General features: G+C 40.9%; 1 protein-coding gene across 2 annotated transcripts; it reads left to right on the top strand.

Annotated features, from left to right (window-relative positions):
- The first annotated feature begins 1,300 nt into the window (after nucleotides 1-1,300).
- Nucleotides 1,301-10,297, top strand: RPP40 (ribonuclease P/MRP subunit p40). 2 transcript variants are annotated; one of them, XM_063097623.1, is made up of 8 exons: nucleotides 1,301-1,435; nucleotides 2,885-3,029; nucleotides 4,845-4,913; nucleotides 5,670-5,765; nucleotides 6,496-6,621; nucleotides 9,074-9,272; nucleotides 9,403-9,537; nucleotides 10,081-10,297. In XM_063097623.1, exons 1-8 carry the CDS (start codon nucleotides 1,313-1,315, stop codon nucleotides 10,277-10,279), a joined length of 1,092 nt encoding a protein of 363 aa, XP_062953693.1. In that variant the 5' UTR covers nucleotides 1,301-1,312; the 3' UTR covers nucleotides 10,280-10,297. The 2 variants fall into 2 exon arrangements, with proteins under 2 accessions (XP_062953693.1, XP_062953694.1); XM_063097624.1 differs by lacking the exon at nucleotides 4,845-4,913.
- Nucleotides 10,298-19,020: the final 8,723 nt, after the last annotated feature.

Here is a 19,020-nt window from a genome sequence, read left to right on the forward strand (position 1 = left end):
AAAGCTTTGGAGTGTTCACAAAGGAGATGTACATGTGTGATGCTGCTGGTCTAAGGGAGGCCACTGCTACAGCACACAAGCAACTGTATGTTAACAACCAGATTCAACGCGAGGTGCTCAAGAAGCAATGTTTTAAGCATTTTATATCCTAACGTATATTTGTAACTTATGTCTAGTTGCCATATTGTGATTTAGCAAATTGGTAGAGTTTTTTGATTCACTTGCTATGCCTTCTAATGTTGCTATCTAAAATAACGGGAAACAGGCTCTTTTTCAGGTTTTTCTTGGAGGAAGTCTGACATTTAGGGCACACTACTGACAGTTAACAGCAGATAACTTTCCAGCCTTAGTTTAAAATTTTTAATTACCTGACTCAAATTATTTAACTTCATTTCTTCCAAATCCTATAACAAAACTTATGCTCCAGGAAGATGGATTACCAGTATTCTGCTGTTTTGCATCCTTTGCAGAATTGGGGCATTCTCCAGTTTGAGAAGCACGTAGTTGGAAAAACGACTTAAGATTATTACCACTGTAATCCCCAAATGCAACAAATTAAAAGTGGTTCCGAAGGGATAGTTAAAGCCGTTTCAAAGGAGTCCTTTCATAGGTCAGAAATGCAGAAACCGTGTACTACCTTCCTGCACAAACGTCCTTAACAGTCTGGGAAGCACCTACACGAACTTTTGGCCTTGTTGGCCTCTGTTAATTATCGCCAAGAGGTCCACAATAGGACAACCAGACTGTATGAGGAGTCAGAAAAGTAGCGTGGGTGTGGTCCCCCAAAGCATTTAGGGATCACTTAACTGCAGGGATGAGATTCCTGAGCGAATACAGGAACTGGGCCTCTGCACTGCGATGTTCTGCTTTTTCTAACAGTGGCAGGCAGCAGTACTTCTGAGGGGCTGTCTCAGGGATGGGCCGTTCAGGCCGCTCTCGAGTCCAAGGGGCTTCCGTGGCGAAGTCCGGGATCCACAGCGAGGATTTAAAGGGCGCCTCTGAGGGATGGAGGAAAGGTGGCTTTCAAAAGGCAAGTATCAGGTTCCCAGAGAGCAGGTATTTCTATGTGAGGCGGTGAGTTTACGGTTTCAGACACGCATCGGGGAGCTTCTGCGTGGGTCCCTAAAAATGTGTAAGAAACTGCAGAAACCGGGCGTCCTTAGCCTCACCCCACCCCCACCGCGTGCACCAGCAGGTCGGTGCGCAGCTGGCCGCACTGCGCATGCCTGCGGGGCGGGCCGGAGGGGCGTGGCGAGGAGGGGCGGGGCGCGCCCACCCGCGGAGGTCCCGGATACCAGGAACGAGAGCGAGCATGGACACGCTGCGCAGGCTGCGAGAAGCGCCTCGCCATTTACTGGTGTGCGAGAAATCCAACTTCGGCCACAGCAAGTCGCGCCACCGGCATCTCGTGGAGACGCACTATCATAATTACAGGGTGAGTAATTCCCTTCCGGGCCGCGCTCGGTCCCCGTGGGCCGAAGAGATTCACACAGAGCCGGCTTCGCGTGGCGGGACCGCTTTCATCGAGCTTGGGGTGGGGCGGGGTGAGGCGTGGCTGCTCGCTGGGCATGCTGGGAGCTGTAGTCTCTGAATGCTTCGGACTCGTGGGTTACAGGGCTGTAGGACTGCAAGTCCCAGCATGCGCTGGGCGCGGGGCGGTGCCCACCCCGCGAAGGAGGACTGGGCGCTGAGCGCCAGGACTGAGGCTAGGGTCTGTTTTCCTGGTTCCTGCCCCGCCGCACCCCACGTGGAGTGAATCGGGAGAGGCATGTGAAGGGCAGGTCCGGGAATGGAGAGTCAGGAGGGTTCGAACACTGCGACGTGCAGCTCGCCATTGCCCCAAATCGGGGGGGACCTTGCGTCCCCTTCCCACCACCGCCTCCCCTGGCAGCTCGATGCCTCTCCCACCTGCGCACCTGTGGATCTTTCCACAGCGTTGTGCCTCGCCCCGGTCCAGGAAGCTCCTTGTTTTCCTAAACGAGTTATGGGAACTGGTTTGATATACGAGAAACTGCAAACAGCCGCACTTAAAACGATACTGATGTAAGCGTTTTACTCTTTAAATTGATTGGCCTAATTTCAACCTATGCCTGACTGGGTAGTTTCTCAGGGTCATAAGCGGTGGTCTAATTCCTCAGGAACAGAATGGTGTTCGAGCTTTGGGAGAGCGACTTTCAAGATGTGGAGCACTTGGGCAACATTTGAAACTCATACGGTTTTAACATCTTCGCTTTGGATGGAAAGCTTATCGCAGACATATCAGTGATGCGTACCTGAACTCACCTGGTCTGATCTGTTGGAATTTTTCAGTCTAGGAAATGGAAACGTCCAGGAGCACTTGCTTGCACGCAGCCTCTTAATAAATGGATGTTCCTAAGTTGCTTATGCCCTAATGAACACTTTCTTTGATTCCAGGATAGTGCCAGGGTGAACAAATCTAGGGGTATTCAAGTATACTATATTTCCTTGAAAATAAAGTAGTGAGAGGAACAGGACATAAAATATATTGTTTATTTGCAGAAGATAAAATACAAGCAAGACCTTTCCATTACAGTTTTTCTGCTCAGTCTCTTTGCTGTATGGTATGTTTTAGTGCAGAAATTAAAAACTTGAATTGTCAGATTTCTCTCTGCCTGAGATAAGTAAATTAACTTAAGGCTGGCCAGTTAGCTCACTTGGTTACAGCACAGCCTTGTAACACCAGGTCAAGGTTTCGGTTCCCTGTACTGGTCAGCCGGCAAAAAAAAAAAAAAAAAGAATTATATGTTCCAGTGAAACCTGTGAGAAAATAGTTAGCGATTTTCATGATCTTATTTCATTCATAAGAACCTGGATGTTAATCCTCATCAAAGTAAGGCCTTGTTCGTATTACACATTCCAACAGGTTTCATTTCTCATTCCTGAATGTGGGATACTATCAAAAGAACTGAAAAACCTAGTCATGGATATTGGATCCTATTACTTTGTGAAGAATTTACCACTTCATGAATTAATTACACATGAATTCATCAGCACCTTTGTAAAGAAAGGTAAGAAAACCTGTAATGTTATTGAACAAAGCAAGACAAGGAACGGCAGGAGGCGGCGTCACTGTGCTCAGCTTGGCTCTTGTTTTAAACAGGGCCTGTGGGAATAGCCTGCGTGGTCAGGGCCACACACGCATCACTCCCCCGCCCCTCAGTTTTCTCCTCCTCTTTCCCGTGCCCTCATTAGGCGGGGGTTTCTGGTTACACTTGTCCACAAGTGTTGGATGAGGATGTTGTAACATGAGAGTATCTGTCGTCTTAAAAGGAGGGTTAATGGAGCGGAGAGTCTGCGATCTCTGTTCAGCTGCACTGCTGTTGGGTGTGTGGCTGCAAAGACACTGTGCTCTCAGCAGTCACCACAGCAACTGTCTCAGAAGGCTGGTCTCCTGATGCAGCCGTAGCTGCTGTTCAGAGAGCCAGGTGCTCATTGTGGTTCGGGGTCTTCTGCTTAGATTTCATGTCCATGACCCGCCTCTGGTCACCCCTTTCGAAGCCATATAGCTGGGTTGACTAACTTGATCCAGTTGCTTCCTGGGAGCCATTTGTTTGAAACTGTATTTCAGAGTCTTTAGGAGTTTCACTCTGAATTAGTCCGTTTTCTGTTGCTTATAACAGAATAGTTGAAATTGGGTAATTCATAAGAAAATTAGGTTTATTTCTTACCGTTTGGGAGGCTTGGAAGTCCATGGTCCAGGGAACACATCTGGTGAGGGCCTTCTTCTGGGTGGAACTCTCTACAGGGTCGCTGGGTGTCACATGGCAAGAGATGGCATGAGCAAGCCAGCTAACCTGCTCACTCGCTCTCCTTGTAAAGCCATTAGAACCACACATGATAACTCATTACTCCATGAAGGGATTAATCCATTACAAGGACACAATCCTCACAATCCAATAACCTCTCAAAGGCCTCACCTTTCAAATAACATCATAGGATTTCCCACCCTCTTAACACTGTTACAGTGGGGATCAAGCCTCCAACATATGCACTATTGGGGGACACATTTGACCCGTAGCACACCCTCACTGCATAAGTTACTGTACAGTAGCCGTGTACTGATCTTGTTGTGGCCCCCGTGTGTGTCCTCTCCAGTGGAGCTATGAAGAATTCTGGTTACTTGCAGCTCCTCTCATTCTGGCGCTGCTGGGGCTACATGGAGCTGAGTGTCTTGTTTTTGGTCTTATCCACATCATTCGCCATGGTCCATTTTAGAGATATGCCCATCTGTCTACTCCTCATGAAGTTGCTGGTCATGGAGTCCTCCAGGCTGCTTCCATGAGTCCTACGTCTGTAATACATTGGCACCCTCCTCTCATCTGTCTTCAAGTCTCATACTAATTTGTGTATAATGTAGACACTTGCTGTAGCAGGCATTTTTAAATATCTTACCAAACTTAACCCTTTTCAAGAACACTGTGAAGTAGGCATGTGATCCCCATTTAACAGGTGAGGAAACAGTCTCAGAAAGATTGAATAGTTTTTGAATCTTAACCTAGAGCTCTGCCTTTAAGATGTGTACACTTTTGTGCCACTCTGCCAGCATCCCCAAGGGTGCATGTTCCATTCTAAGTCCATTTACTAGTTGATGACAGTAAACTTGCACAGCAGGCCCTTAGTGGAGGAGGGAACTTGCTGGAGCTTGACCTGGGTACCCAGCTCACCCTTATCAGGTTTTAGGTTTATTAAGTGAGCTGGAGCAGTAGTAGATGCTGACCATTACTTTCCTGGAAGATTTGTTATCATGTGAAAATAATCCACTAACATTTTTCAGGTGTGATTTCTTCTTTGTCTTAATTTCTCCTCTGGACTTTCTCTTACAGGTTCGTGCTATGCACTAACATACAATACACATATTGATGAAGATAATACTGTTGCCCTGCTACCAAACGGTAACAACAGTCACTTTTTCTTCTTTAATTATAAAATAAATGCATACTGTAAAAAAAAAAAAAAAAAAAAAAGTCAACTCATCCAGAGTAAAGCGAAGGTCCCATTTTTATCCCCTTCCCTCTAAACTAACTCCCCTTCTTAGAAGGGAATATTGTTAATATTGTTCCAGACATTTCCTATGAATTTATAAACACATAAATGTCCTCTCCTTTCCTCTCTATGTATATGTTACATCATCCACATTGTTTCTCAGTGTGCTCTTTTTTCCTAAGCTACGTATCATAGGCATCTTTCCATATCTGTGTTTACAGTTCTGACTTGCTATTTTTAATGCCTTGAAGATATGCAAAAGATCAGGTATACCATGATTTGTTTAACCGTTCTTTCTTTAACAGGAATTTATTTTATTTCTAATTTCCCTACTACAAATAATATTCTTATATGTGTAATGTATAAATAATGTCCTTGTATTTTAATAAGATGTGTATATGTATAAATATTCTTGTGTGCAGCTTATTACACTGATAGCTAACTACTCAATTGGCCTTGCTGTTTAAATTTATTTTTATTTTTTATTTATTCTTGCAGCTGGCTGGTATCAGGATCCAAACCCCTGACCTTGGTGTTATTATACTGTGCTCTAACCAACTGAACTAACCAGGCAGCTCTTAAAAAAATTTTTTTTCGGCCTTGCTTTTTTTAGTCAAAGAACGTAAGTCATATTGTTAGCATCTCTTTTATTATTTGATTTATAGGGAAATTAGTTTTATCATTGGATAAAGACACTTATGAAGAAACTGGACTTCAAGGCCATCCATCTCAGTATTCTGGCCGAAAAGTCATGAAATTTAGTAAGTATTATGCTTGCTCCATCAGTTTCTAACAAGTCAGTGATCTTCCTTTAGTAATTTAAATTTAAATGTTTGAGTTGCCTCTAGTCTTTTTGTTTGGAAAAATATGGGTTTTTTTCATTTGTAAAAACTTTTGACTGAAGGAGCTGTTGCTTGGGCTTGAGAGAGGATAAGATGATGTTGTTAATCTATTTCTGTTCGGCTATGGGCTGTGTTTTATAAAGATCATAAAATTGGAAGTGGTCCATTAGATATCTGTGTTTTGGGTCAAAAATTCAAAGTAATGAACCCAAGATAGGAGTCTACAACTTTGATTCTTAATGAAGAATTTCCTCTGATTTCCCCAAGTCTTATGATTACTGGCAGAAATTCATCTTTGAGTGAAGAGATGTGGTTCTGCTGACAATGTCTGGCTTGAACATCAATAGTTAAGGCTGCCACATCCACAGGTCAATTAGAGTCACCTCCCAAGGACCTTTGGCCTTGGGTTTTGACCTAGGAAAAATATGAATTTAAAATGTCAGTTGTTCCTAGCTCTTAATGCCAGAAGTGCCTATTAAAGATGAGTATGATTTGGTAAACGAAACGGAGTATAGGCAGAACAAAATAATTTTTACTATTCATAAAGCTTCAAAAAATTTTGATTTTTTTTTAATACAACACTTTTTTCCACAGTGCAAGTTATGTATGTATGATTGAAATATATATATTTCTTTTTCCATTTTTTAAGTTGTTTCCATTGATTTGATGGATTTATCCTTGAACCCAAATTCTAAGAAGTATGAAAGAATATCTTGGTCCTTCAAAGAAAAGAAGCCACTGAAATTTGATTTTCTTTTGGCTTGGCATCATACAGGTATGATGAACAAATTATGTAATGATACAGTGATTTTGAAATCTAGTTGTTAATTGAAGAGGAGTAATGGAGAATAAAATGGTGGGTCATCCCTGTGGTCAAGGGATATTGTATACACCTACGTGTAAACATTATTAAGGAAGCTGCTTGAGCCTCTCCAACATCACTGAAAACCCCAGTTCAGGATAATATAGGCCTGAAAGCCATTTGCCTCAGTTTCCTGGGGTTATATGTAGATCCAGAGATGTCCAGAGTAGCTTTAGAGCAGCTAACTTCTATCTATTTCTCCCGTTTCCTCCTTCCAGTTTATGTTAAACAGCCTTGACTAATATTTTTATTTTATTTTATTTTTTTCTTAAAAGATGACCGGTAAGGGGATCTTAACCCTTGACTTGGTGTTGTCAGCACCACGCTCACCCAGTGTGCTAACCAGCCATCCCTATATGGGATCTGAACCCGTGGCCTTGGTGTTATCAGCACCTCACTCTCCCAAGTGAGCCACGGGCCGGCCCATTGACTAATATTTCAAAATAACACCAATTATAGTTATATGCATGATCTGCTTATTCATTTTTGCAGGATAACAACTCAGGCATACCATTAAATGTCAGGTTTAATTTGTTGTAAGTGTAATTGATTAGAACCCTAAATTTAGTTCAAAGTTTGAAGTTCGCCAAATGTGTTAATCTGCGTACAACTGCCATGAGCCTTGCTTCTTTCAGAAGTGGCCCATACAATTATGATCAAATCATCAGGAATTATGATGGTGTAGTACTGTCTTTTGGAGGATAGGGAAGCTCAAAAGTCCATTTAGGAAATATGCCCATCTGTCTGCTCCTTGTGGGAAGGTTCTGGTCACTGGGTGCTCCAGGTTTCCACAGTCCTAGTCTGTAATTCTTTGGAGCATCTTCTTCTACTGTGGCAGCCATAAAAGAGGATGGAGAGACCTATTAAAGACTCAGTTGCACAGTCTTCTATGAGGACCATCCACACATTCGATAGCTCTGTGTTCCTAAGACTCCTAATGACTTTAAGGGTTTGTCAGGAACTAGGAACGTTCCGGGATTTTACTCTACTTGCAGGCTCACAAGGTAACCTGCGACAGCCTTGTGGATGCTGGCAGAAGACATGGGGCTCCTGGTCAGAGATAAAGAACTTAATTCCTACAGTAATAGGAGTAGCCAGAGTGCATTACTCAGCGTTCTCCAGAGAGAACCAGTAGGATGGATGGAGGGATGGATACAGAGATGAGGGGGGATTTATTAGGGGAACTGGATCACGTGATTATGAAGGCTGAGAAATCCCATGACAGGCTGACTACAAGCTGGAGACCCAGTGATTTTGATAGTGTGGCTGAGTCCAAGTCCAAAAGCCTCAGGGAAGCCAGTCTCTCGTCTGAGGCCAAAGGCTTGAGGACCCAGGGACTGCTGGTGTAATTCCTGTATTCCAAAGGCTGGAGAACATGGAGTTCTGATGTCAAAGGACAGGAGAAGGGTGCCCCAGAGTAAACCCGCCTTTCCTCTGTGTTTTGGTTCTGTCCTGGCCCCCGCCTGTTGGATGGTGCCGTCCACGCTGAGGGCAAGTCTTTCCTGCTCAGTCCACTGGCTCACATGCCAGTCTCCTCTGGAAACGCTCTCATAGACACACAGAAGTAACGCTTTACCAGCAAAGTAGGTAGCCCTTACTCCAGTCAAGCTGACACATAAAATTAACCTTTGCACAGTATCAGCATTTGCAGAAGTTCACCAAGTCCCAGTTTCCTCAGAGTGACACAAAGGTGGCCAGGCAGTGCTGGCACATGCAGTGCGTTGCGTAGTGGGAGGGGCCCAGAGCTTAGGCAATTCAGGTCTTTTATCGTGGGCAATAAGTCTGCTGACCTGTGCCCCAGAGAGAGGGAGGGAGACTTTTGTGTTATTCTGGACATAAGCAAGCCTGCCCTCTGCTCTGGAGGGGCCACCATTTCTGTCTTTCAGGCTGTTAGCTATAGAGACCCTCCTGAAAAGACAGACCGGTTTTTGCTAGGTTTTCAAAGACAGTCTTGAACAAGATGCTGTTATCTTTCACCTACTCTCGTGTTTCCTTCACAGAGATTGTGCAGATGTGCTCTTCTTTCTGTAGAGAGTTCACTGTTATTCATGTGTAAGGAGTGCTTTGAGTTTTATGTATTAAGTTGGAATTTTTTTGTTAAAGCAAAGGACGAAACTAATATGGGTCTGATCTGACAGTATGGTGCTTTTCCAGGCAAAGTATGAAAATAGAAGAATGTTTACAGATCTTTGGCACAAAAAACTGAAAGCAACTTTAAATGACTAATTTGAATACACATTTGCACAGCTTCCTTCTTTCTTAACCCTACATGCTTCCTACAGCTCTCACACGGCAATGGGGTAGTTTCAGGGATTCACTGAACTTGTTTACAATATTCAAACAGCCTTATGTGGTGTGTTTTAAGGTGCAGCAGAATCAACGATGATGTCATACTTTTCCAGTTACCAAATTCAGGAGCATCAGCCGAAAGTCGCTCTGAGCACGCTGAGAGACCTGCCGTGCCCAGTGCTGCAGAGCAGCATGCTTGGGGGACAGCTGGAGGCGTCCTGCAGTGCTCCGGAGCTCTTTGACTGGCTTGGCGCCGTCTTCAGTAACGCAGACCTGTGGGTATCTGAACTCCCTGGATGTTATAGGGCTCTCTGGCTTGCTTCTTGTTTTTAATTGGAGTTTGATACTCTGGGAGTGATCATGTGGTGGATATAGGTGTATTTTCTTTCTCTTTTTTTGTGACAGAAAGAATGAGCCTACTAATTTCATATCAGCCTATTGCTGTCCTCAGCCACATTCAGTGATGGCAAAAGCTTATCTGTGTACAATCACCGGTTTCATACTGCCAGAGAAGATCTGTCTCCTACTGGAACAGCTGTGGTGAGAACTCTTTGCCTGTCATATCTCATTTGTTAGTGCTACCATGATGTTAGGGGCAGTGCTAGTGCTCCGCATCACAGGGTCCCTCACACGCGTTTCCTCTTGTTTCCTTTCTTGGGCTCAAAGTGTAGTAACATTACATCTTAAATGGCAGAATTACCATTGCTGATAGGAACATTCTGTTGCCAAGCACTTGTTCTTATAGAAAGGTTAAGAACAGAGCTTAAATAAGCTTCTTGAAAAAAACGGCTTATTTTCTGTGTTCTCTTCCCCCCCGGGCTGTTTTGGTGTAGTTGAAGTTATATCACTTAAAAACATAGCAATACTCTATGGAACAAATTATGGTCTGTTTTAAGTATTGGAGTTCTGAAAAATATTTTATTCTGAAAAGGGGTGGGGGAAAAAAAAGTTGATCATCTCTGAATTGAAATCATGTCTAAGATATGTTCCAGGTCTAAGATTCTGTGAATCACTGGACATTAATAATATGCCAGGTATTGAATAGAATATTTTTTTCTGTTAAGAATTATCTTTCTTTTTCAGTCACTATTTTGATGAGCCAAAGTTAGCTCCATGGGTTACATTGTCGGTTCAAGGCTTTGCAGACAGCCCTGTTTCGTGGAGAGAAAATGAACATGGCTTTCGAAAAGGAGGAGAACATTTATACAACTTCGTGATTTTTAATAACCAGGACTATTGGCTTCAGATGGCTGTTGGGGCAAATGATGGCTGTCCACCATAAAAGATACAAATTTTACAATCACGTTTGTTTCTGTTTATGCTTGTTTTCAGATTTCCTAGTGGTAAAAGGGCTATGTGTCCACTCAGAACTGTCTGATGATGACATTGCTCAGGTCAGCATTTGCTAGCATTTTGCTCTGTGACAGCTGGGTCTGTCATCCAGTGCATAGCTTATGGTTGGTTTATCTCCGTCAGTATAAGGACAGAGTTGTATGTTACTATGTGATAGAGTAGGCTGGAATGGCTAAGGGATTAGGGCATTGGACCATTGGGTAAGATGTGTGCTGTTTAATCATTACAGCTTTTTTAGATAATAAGAAGGAATTTTTGTATCATCCTTACCAAGGCCAGTCCCTGTTATAAGTGCTAATCATATATTCATTCAATTCTCAGATGAACCCTATGATGAAACTGAGGCACAGTTTCATAGGCTCCTGAGAGCAGTGTAAATAAGCTCCTGAGATCACACTGCTGGTGGATCTGAGACTTGATCTCAGGCCAGTCTGGTTCCTAAGTGTGTGTTCTCAGTCTAACGCCTCTGGAACAGAAAGGCATCTACGGATACTGTAAATTGTTAAAGAAGAAGTTGAAAGAATTTTATTTCCAGCAGTATGGCTGTAAGCACCTTCTGAAAACCATAAAACATCTGGAATACATATGAAGAACCATTTGTTAGAAAATGTATCAATGAGCTGCAAAATAATTAAGAGTTCTCAAAGGCAAAAAAAGAAAATTTTTTTAATGGAAGCAGAAACCCAAAGAAGTACTGAAGCCACTTTTTACCCTTGGTATATCTGGCAGATGTCAAATTGACCTTTTTTCCCTCACAGCCTGGAGTGGGGAGGAAGCAGTAGAATAGCATGCAAAGCTTAGGGCCGCCCAAGGCTGGAGAACCAGTAGGAGACCTTGGGAAGTTGAGACCCCAAAAGGATTGACAGCGTAAGGGTGGAGTGAACTATGAATAGACCTGTCCACTTCCCCCACTCCCACTGCCTCTGGAACAGCAAGGAAGATTGTCCTGAGGGAAAACATCTCCCTCAAGAGTATGTATGTAACCACGAGCAGCCCTTACGGTGGTTTATTTGCACAACATGGATAGTCTTAAAAATAAGTCTCGAGCTGGGTGCTCTCCGCTGTACCATATTCACTGTGTGATACCAGGAGTTGCTGTAGTCACCACCAGAACAAGACCCTCACCACATGTGTTTCCTGGACTTTGGACTTCCCAGCCTCCAAAACTTGAATGTCTTTATCTCTTTTAATACTTGCCTTAACGTCTCTTTGGCTGATATTTCTTTGGTTGAAGTGCCTGATGACCATGCTGTAGAGTAAATGATCTCAGTGCTTCATCAAAGCCTAAATTCATCCCATCACTTCAGGGGTATTTGGAGATAGCTTCAGAGACCTGTTCTTGTTTTGGTGTGTTAGTGGATCAGAAATGACCGGTGTAATGGCTGATTAAATGGCCACCTGTCTCACGCTGGCTTGGAATCAAAAAAGAAAATTCTCAAGCTGGAAATTTAAAGTGATACATGCTGAGTATCCCTTATCTGAAGTGCTTGGGACCAGAAGTGTTTCAGATTTCAGATTTTTTCAGGTTTTGGAATATTTGCAGAATACATACCAGTTGTGCATCCCTAACTGAAAATTAGAAATATGAAATGCTCCAGTGAGCATTCCCTTTGAGCCTCATGTCAGCATTCAAACAGTTTTCTATTTTGGAGCGTTTCTGATTTCTGATTTTAGGGTTGCTCAATCTGTAACGGATTTTTACTGCCTTCCAGGTAACTGGCAGAAGCCAAACAGATTGTAAAGAGTGAATATTTTTCCTTTAACATCAGCAACAAGTCAGGGACGTCTGTTCTTACCACCTCTGTTCACTGTGTTGTACTGGAGGTTCCAGACTCTGCAGTAAGGCAAGAAACAGAAATAAAGGATGTCCAGAGTGGAAAGAAAGAAAAAACTGTCTTTATATTTACAGATGACATGACTGTCTATGAACAAAATTTTCTGGACTCTGCAAACAAGCTACTAGAACTAATAAGTGAGTTTATCAAGGTTGCAGGATACAAAGCAATGTACAAAAATCAATTACTATTTCTTTATGCTAGCAATGAACAATTAGTAATTGAAATTAAAAATCAACATTTGCTAGAGAGACTTAAGAGCCTCTGGGCCCACATGTCCCAAAACAGCCATACCGGAAAAGGCAGGCACCACAGGACCTCCAGTCCAGGCTGGTCCCTGCTGCTTAGATTGAATTAAGAGCCTCTGGGCCCACATGCCCTAAGACAGCCATGCTGGAAAAGGCAGATGCCATGAGACCCTTAGCCCAGGCTAGTTCCTGCTGCCCAGAATTGGCAGTCCCTTCAGGATCCAAGCCAGACATCAGGTTGAAATGAGTGGACTATGATACCCACTGCCACAATGACAAAACACCAAAGGAAAGATACCAGAAATATGAAAAATCAAGAAACTACATTACCATCAAAGGAAAATAATAATTCACAAGTGCTAGATCCTATAGAACAGGAAGTGTTTGAAATGACTGACAAGGAATTTAGAGCAACAATTCTAAGGAAACTAAATGAGATACAAGAAAGCTCAGTTAGACAACACAATGAAATGAGAAAAAATATACAGGATCTGAAAAAAGGTACAAAGAAATCAGTGCCTTGAAAAAGAATGTAGCAGACCTTGTGGAGCTGAAGGATTCATTCAACAAAATAAAAAACAACAGAGAGTAAACAGCAGGATAAAACAAGCAGAAGACTTTCTGACGTTGAAGATAGGCTGTTTGAATTAATACAGGCAGACCAGAAAAAAGAATTTAAAAAATTGAAGAAAGTCTAAGAGAGATAACAGACAACCTTAAGTGCTCAAATATCCAAATCGTGGGTTCTAGAAGGGAAGGAAAAAGGAAATGGCATTGAAAATATTTAATGAAATAATAGCAGAAAACTTCCCAGGTATAGGGAAAGTCACAGATCTTCACGTACAGGAGGCCCAAATATCCCCAAACATATTGAACCCAAAAAGGTCCTCCCAAAGACGTGATACTCAAACTGGGAAAACTCAAAGACAAAGAGAGAATCTTAAAAACTGCAAGAGAGAACCATTAAGTCACCTATAAGGGAGCACTAATCAGAATAATGTCAGACTTTTCATCAGAAACCCTAAAAGCCAGAAAAGAATGGGATGATATGTTCAAAATACTAAAGGACAAAAACTGCCAACCAAGAATACCCAGCAAGGCTATCCTTCCGGAATGAAGGACAAATAGTATATTTCTCAGACAAAAACTGCAGAGTTGTCTACCACACAACCAGCCTTCCAAGAAATTCTAAAGGAAGTAATGGGTTGATACCTCAAAAACAACGATCACTGCCATGAATACTCAAGAAAGAACAAAATCTACTAGCAAAACAAAAATGCAAACAATAAAGAAATAACAGTTTACCACTCCAAGAAACCAACAAATACAGAAGACAGACAGAAAATTAGGAAGAAAGGAACAAAAGGTACTTAAAACATCTAAACAAAAATGAATAAAATGCTAGGAGTAAATCAACACCTTTCAATAATAACTCTAAATGTAAAGGGATTAAATTCCCCATTCAAAAGACACTGGATTAAAAAGATGGACCCAACAATATGCTGCCTTCAAGGGACTCACCTGAACTGTAAAGACACACAGACTAAGATTGAAAGGATGGAAAAAGATATATCGAACAAGGTGGAGTAGCTATTCTTATATCAAATGAAATAGACTTTAAAGCAAAAACCATAAAAAGAGATAAAGAAGGCCACTATATAATGATAAAAAGATCTATCCATCAAGAAGACATAACAGTCATAAACATACACACCCAGTGTTGGAGCAGCCACATTTATAAAGCAAACACTATTAGATCTAAAGAATGAGACAGACACTCACACCATAATAGCAGGGGACCTGAACACCCCACTCAACATTGGACAGATCATCTAGGCAGGAAATCAATAGAGAAACACAAGATCTAAACACTTTAGACCAGTTGGACTTGGCAGATATCTACAGAACATTCCACCCAACAAACTCAGAATATTAATTCTTCTCATGAGCATATGGAAGATTCTCCAGGATAGATCACATGTCATGTCACAAAGCAAGTCTCAACAAATTCAAAAAAATTGGAATTATTCCATGTATTTTCTCTGATCACAATGGATTAAAATTAGAAATCAAGAATAAATGAAACTCTGGAAATGGTACAAACACATGGAAATTACACAGCCTTCTACTGACTGACGTGGGTCCAAGAAGAATAACAGGAAATCAAAAAATTTCTTGAAATTAATGAATATAATGACACATCATACCAAAACCTGTGGGATACAGCAAAAGCAGTACTAAGGGGGAAATTTACCACATTAAATGCTTACTTCAGAAGAATGGAAAGATGGCAAATAAACAACCTAACACTTCACCTTAAGGATCTAGAAACACAAGAACAATCCAAACCCAGAGTTAGTAGATGGAAAGAAATAATTAAGATCAGAGCAGAACTAAATAATATAGAAACCTGAAAAACAATACAAAAGATCAATGAAAGAAAAACTTGGTTTTTGGAAAAGATAAATATAATCAGCAAACTTTTAGCAGGGCTAACTAATAAAAAAGAGAGAAGACCCAAATAACAAAAATTAGAAATAAAATAGGTGATATTACAACTGATACCTCACAAATACAAGAAATCATTAGAGACTACTATAAACAAATATATGCTAATAAATTTGAAAATCTGGTGGAAATGGATAAATTTCTGGACACATACAAACTACCAAAACTGAGCAAAGAAGATATAGAAAATCTGAAAAGACCAATAACAATAAAAGAGATTGGAGCTGTTATCAGAAGTCTCCCAACAAAGAAGCCCAGGACTGATGGGTTCACTGCAAAGTTCTGCCAAATCTACAAAGAGGAACTGATACCAATTCTCTACAAACTGTTCCAAAAGATTGAAACAGAGGCCATTCTCCCAAACACATTCTATGAGGCAAACATCACCCTGATTCCAAAACCAGACAAAGATACATCAAAAATAGAAAACTACAGGCCAATATTCTTGATGAATATAGATGCAAAAGTCTTCAACAAAATACTAGCTAACAGAGTACAGCAGCACATACACAAAATTATAGACCATGATCAAGTGGGATTCATCCCAGGGATGCAAGGTTGGTTCAACACACGCAAATAAATAAATGTGATACACCGCACCAATAAAAGCAAGGACAAAAAGCATATGATCATCTCAATAAATGCTGAAAAAGCATTTGACAGAATTCATTCTTTCATGATAAAGACTCTCCCCAAGTTAGGTATAGATGGGAAATAACACAATTAAAGCCATATGTGATAAGCCCACTGTCAATATCATTCTGAATGGGGAAAAGCTTTCACCTTTTCCCTTAAGAACAGGAACTAGACAAGGATGCCCAGTCTCACGACTCCTATTCAACATACTATTGGAAGTACTAGCCAGAGCCATCAGAGAAGAGAAGGAAACAAAGGGCATCCAGATTGGAAAAAGATGAAGTCATACTGTCCCTATTTGCAGATGATATGATCCTATATATCAAACAGCTTAAAGACTCTGCAAAAAAGCTTCTGGAGTTGATAATGATTTTAGCAAAGTTGCAGGATACAAAATCAACACACAAAAATCAGCATTTGTATACTCCAACAGTGAACATGCAGAAAAAGAAATCCAGAAAGCTAGCCCATTTACAATAGCCACCAAAAAAATAAAATACGTAGGAATAAAGTTAACCAAGGATGTGAAAAATCTCTACAAAGAGAACTGCAAACCACTGTTGAGAGAAATTAAAGAGGTCACAAGAAGATGGAAAGATATCCCATGCTCTTGGATTGGAGAAATTAATATTGTAAAAATGTCCATATTACCCAAGTGATCTACAGATTCAATGCAGTTGCCATCAAAATTCCAATAACATTTTTCTCAGAAATGGAAAAAACTATCCAGACATTTATATAGATTAACCAAAGACCACGCATAGCCAAAACAATCCTGAGCAAAAAAAAAAAAAAGCTGTAGGCATAACACTCCCTGACTTTAAACTATATTACAAAGCTTTAATAACCAAAGCTTCATGGTAGTGGCATAAAAACAGACACATGGATCAATGGAGTGGAATAGAGAACCCAGAAATCAACCCATGCACCTACAGCCATCTGATCTTTGACAAAGGCAGCAAGTCCACTCACTGGGACAGAGACTGCCTCTTCAGCAAATGGTGCTGGGAAAACGGGATAATCATATGTAGGAGAATGAAACTAGATCCGTACCTCTCACAATATACCAAAATCAACGGAAAATGTATTAAAAAATTAGACATACATTCTAAAACAATAAAACTTATTAAAGAAAGCATAGGAGAAACACTCCATTAAGTAGGAGTGGCTACAGATGTCATGGATAGGACCCCAAAAGCACAGGCATCTAAAGGGAAAATAAACAAATGGGATTATATCAAACTAAAAAGCTTCTGCAAAGGAAAAGAAACACTCAACAGAGTGAAAAGACAACCAACAGAGTGGGAGAAGATATTTGCAAAATATACATCTAACAAAGGATTAATATTCAGAACATACATGGAACTCAAACAATTTTACAGCAAAAATAAATAAATAACCCAATTAAAAATGTAAGGAGCTGAATAGGCATTTCTCAAAGGGAGATATCTGAATGGCCAGCAGACACATGAAAAAATGCTCAACATCACTCAGCATCTGGGAAATGCAAATCAAGACCACTTTGAGATATCATCTCAATCAGTCAGGATGGCTAATGTACAAAAGACAGAATGATAAGTGCTGGAGAGGTTGCAGAGAAAAGGAACTCTCATACGTTGTTGGTGGAACTGCAAAATGGTGCAGCCTCTATGGAAAATGGTATGGAGGTTCCTCAAACAATTACAGATAGATCTCCCATGTGACCCAGCTATTCCACTGCTAGGAATATACCCAGAGGAATGGAAATCATCATGCCGAAGGGATACCTGTACTCCAGTGTGAATTGCAGCACTATTTATAATAGCCAAGAGTTGGAACCAGTCCAAATGTCCATCATCAGATGAGTGGATAAGGAAACTGTGATGTATCTACACAATGGAATTCTACTCTGCTATAAAAGAGTGAAATTTTACTATTCGCAGCAACATGGATAGACTTAGAGAAGATTATATTAAGTGAAACAAGTCGGGCACAGAAAGAGAAATACCACATGTTCTTACTTAATTGGTGGGAGCTAAAAATAAATAAACACAAAAACATAAAGGGTGAGGAGGGGAAGAAGACAGAACAATCACAAAAATTCCTTGAACTTTTTTTTTTTTTTGGGGACCGGTAAGGGGATCATAATAACCCTTGGCTCGGTGTCGTCCGCACCGCACTCAGCCAGTGAGAGCACCGGCCATCCCTATATAGGATCCGAACCTGCGGCCTCGGTGCTCCCAGCACCACTGCGCTCCCGAATGAGCCACAGGGTCGGCCCAATTCCTTGAACTTTTTAAGACAAGTGAACAGATATGTAGGTGGGGGAGTGGAGATAGGGAGGGGGAGGAGGAACAGGTATAGGATCATGAAAATCAACTACAATGCATACTCAGAATATAAAAAAAAATTTAAGAAAACATTTGCAATAGCATAAAACAAAGTACTTGAGAATCTGCAGAAAATGAGAGACCTGTGCATAACAAAAATATTGTTATGGTAAAGAAGACCTAAATAAATGGAAGATTTACTTGTACATTTACTTTACATGGATCAGAAGACTGAATATTATTAAGATGTCACAGTTTCAAAATGCAGATTCAACGTAGAGTCAGTACAATCCCAGTCAAAATCCCAGCAGCCTGGGTATGTGTGTAAAATGACAGGCTGATCCTAAAACTTTTGTAGATCTGCAAAGGACCTAGAAGTAGTCAAACGACTCAGAAAAGGAAGAACAAAATTGGAAGAGTAACATTACCTGAATTTTCAGGAATTATTTTAAAATTACGGTAATGAAGACACTGTGGTATTGACACTAAGAATATACTAATAGGTCGATGACAAATGATTTGTATCCAGAATATATAAAATACTTCCAAAATGCAACAATAAGAAAACAATCCAGTTAGAAAGAGTGAGAAAGATATGAGCAGACGTTTCACCAACAAGTATATATAGACAGCAAATAAATGAATGAAAATATGTTCAATATCATTAGCCATTAGGAAAAAAGAAAATTAAAATTGTAATATCTCTGCACACCTGGTAGAATGGTTAAAATAAAAAGTACTGATAACAAAATTCTGGCAAGGATGCTGAGAAACGGATCTATCATACATTGCTGATGGAAATGTATAATTTCACAGCCACTCTGAAAAATATTTGCCAGTTTACTTATGAAAGTAAGTGCAATTACACACAATCACACAATTTTACTCGAGCATTTATCCCAGAGAAATGAACTTACATTCACACAAAAACCTGTACACAGATGCTCATAGCAACTTTATCAGTAATAGCCAAAAACCAGAAGTAACCCAAGTGTCCTTCAGGGGTGGATGGTTGGACAGCTGGTACGTCCATACCATGGAATATTACTCAGCAGTAAAAGGGAGCAAATGACACACCCAGTAACTTGGATGGATCTCAAGGGAATTACACTGAACAAAAAAAGCCAATGCCGA

The sequence above is a fragment of the Cynocephalus volans genome, chromosome 5 (assembly GCF_027409185.1).
Source record: "Cynocephalus volans isolate mCynVol1 chromosome 5, mCynVol1.pri, whole genome shotgun sequence".
In the NCBI taxonomy this organism is placed as follows: domain Eukaryota; kingdom Metazoa; phylum Chordata; class Mammalia; order Dermoptera; family Cynocephalidae; genus Cynocephalus; species Cynocephalus volans.

Excerpts from the sequence above, each read along its gene's own strand:
- RPP40 (XM_063097623.1), top strand. The coding sequence starts at position 1,313 with ATGGACACGCTGCGCAGGCTGCGAGAAGCGCCTCGCCATTTACTGGTG. Across the intron at positions 1,436-2,884 it reads CGCACTATCATAATTACAGG|GTTTCATTTCTCATTCCTGA; the intron begins GTGAGTAATTCC and ends ACATTCCAACAG. Across the intron at positions 9,538-10,080 it reads CTCCTACTGGAACAGCTGTG|TCACTATTTTGATGAGCCAA; the intron begins GTGAGAACTCTT and ends TTTCTTTTTCAG.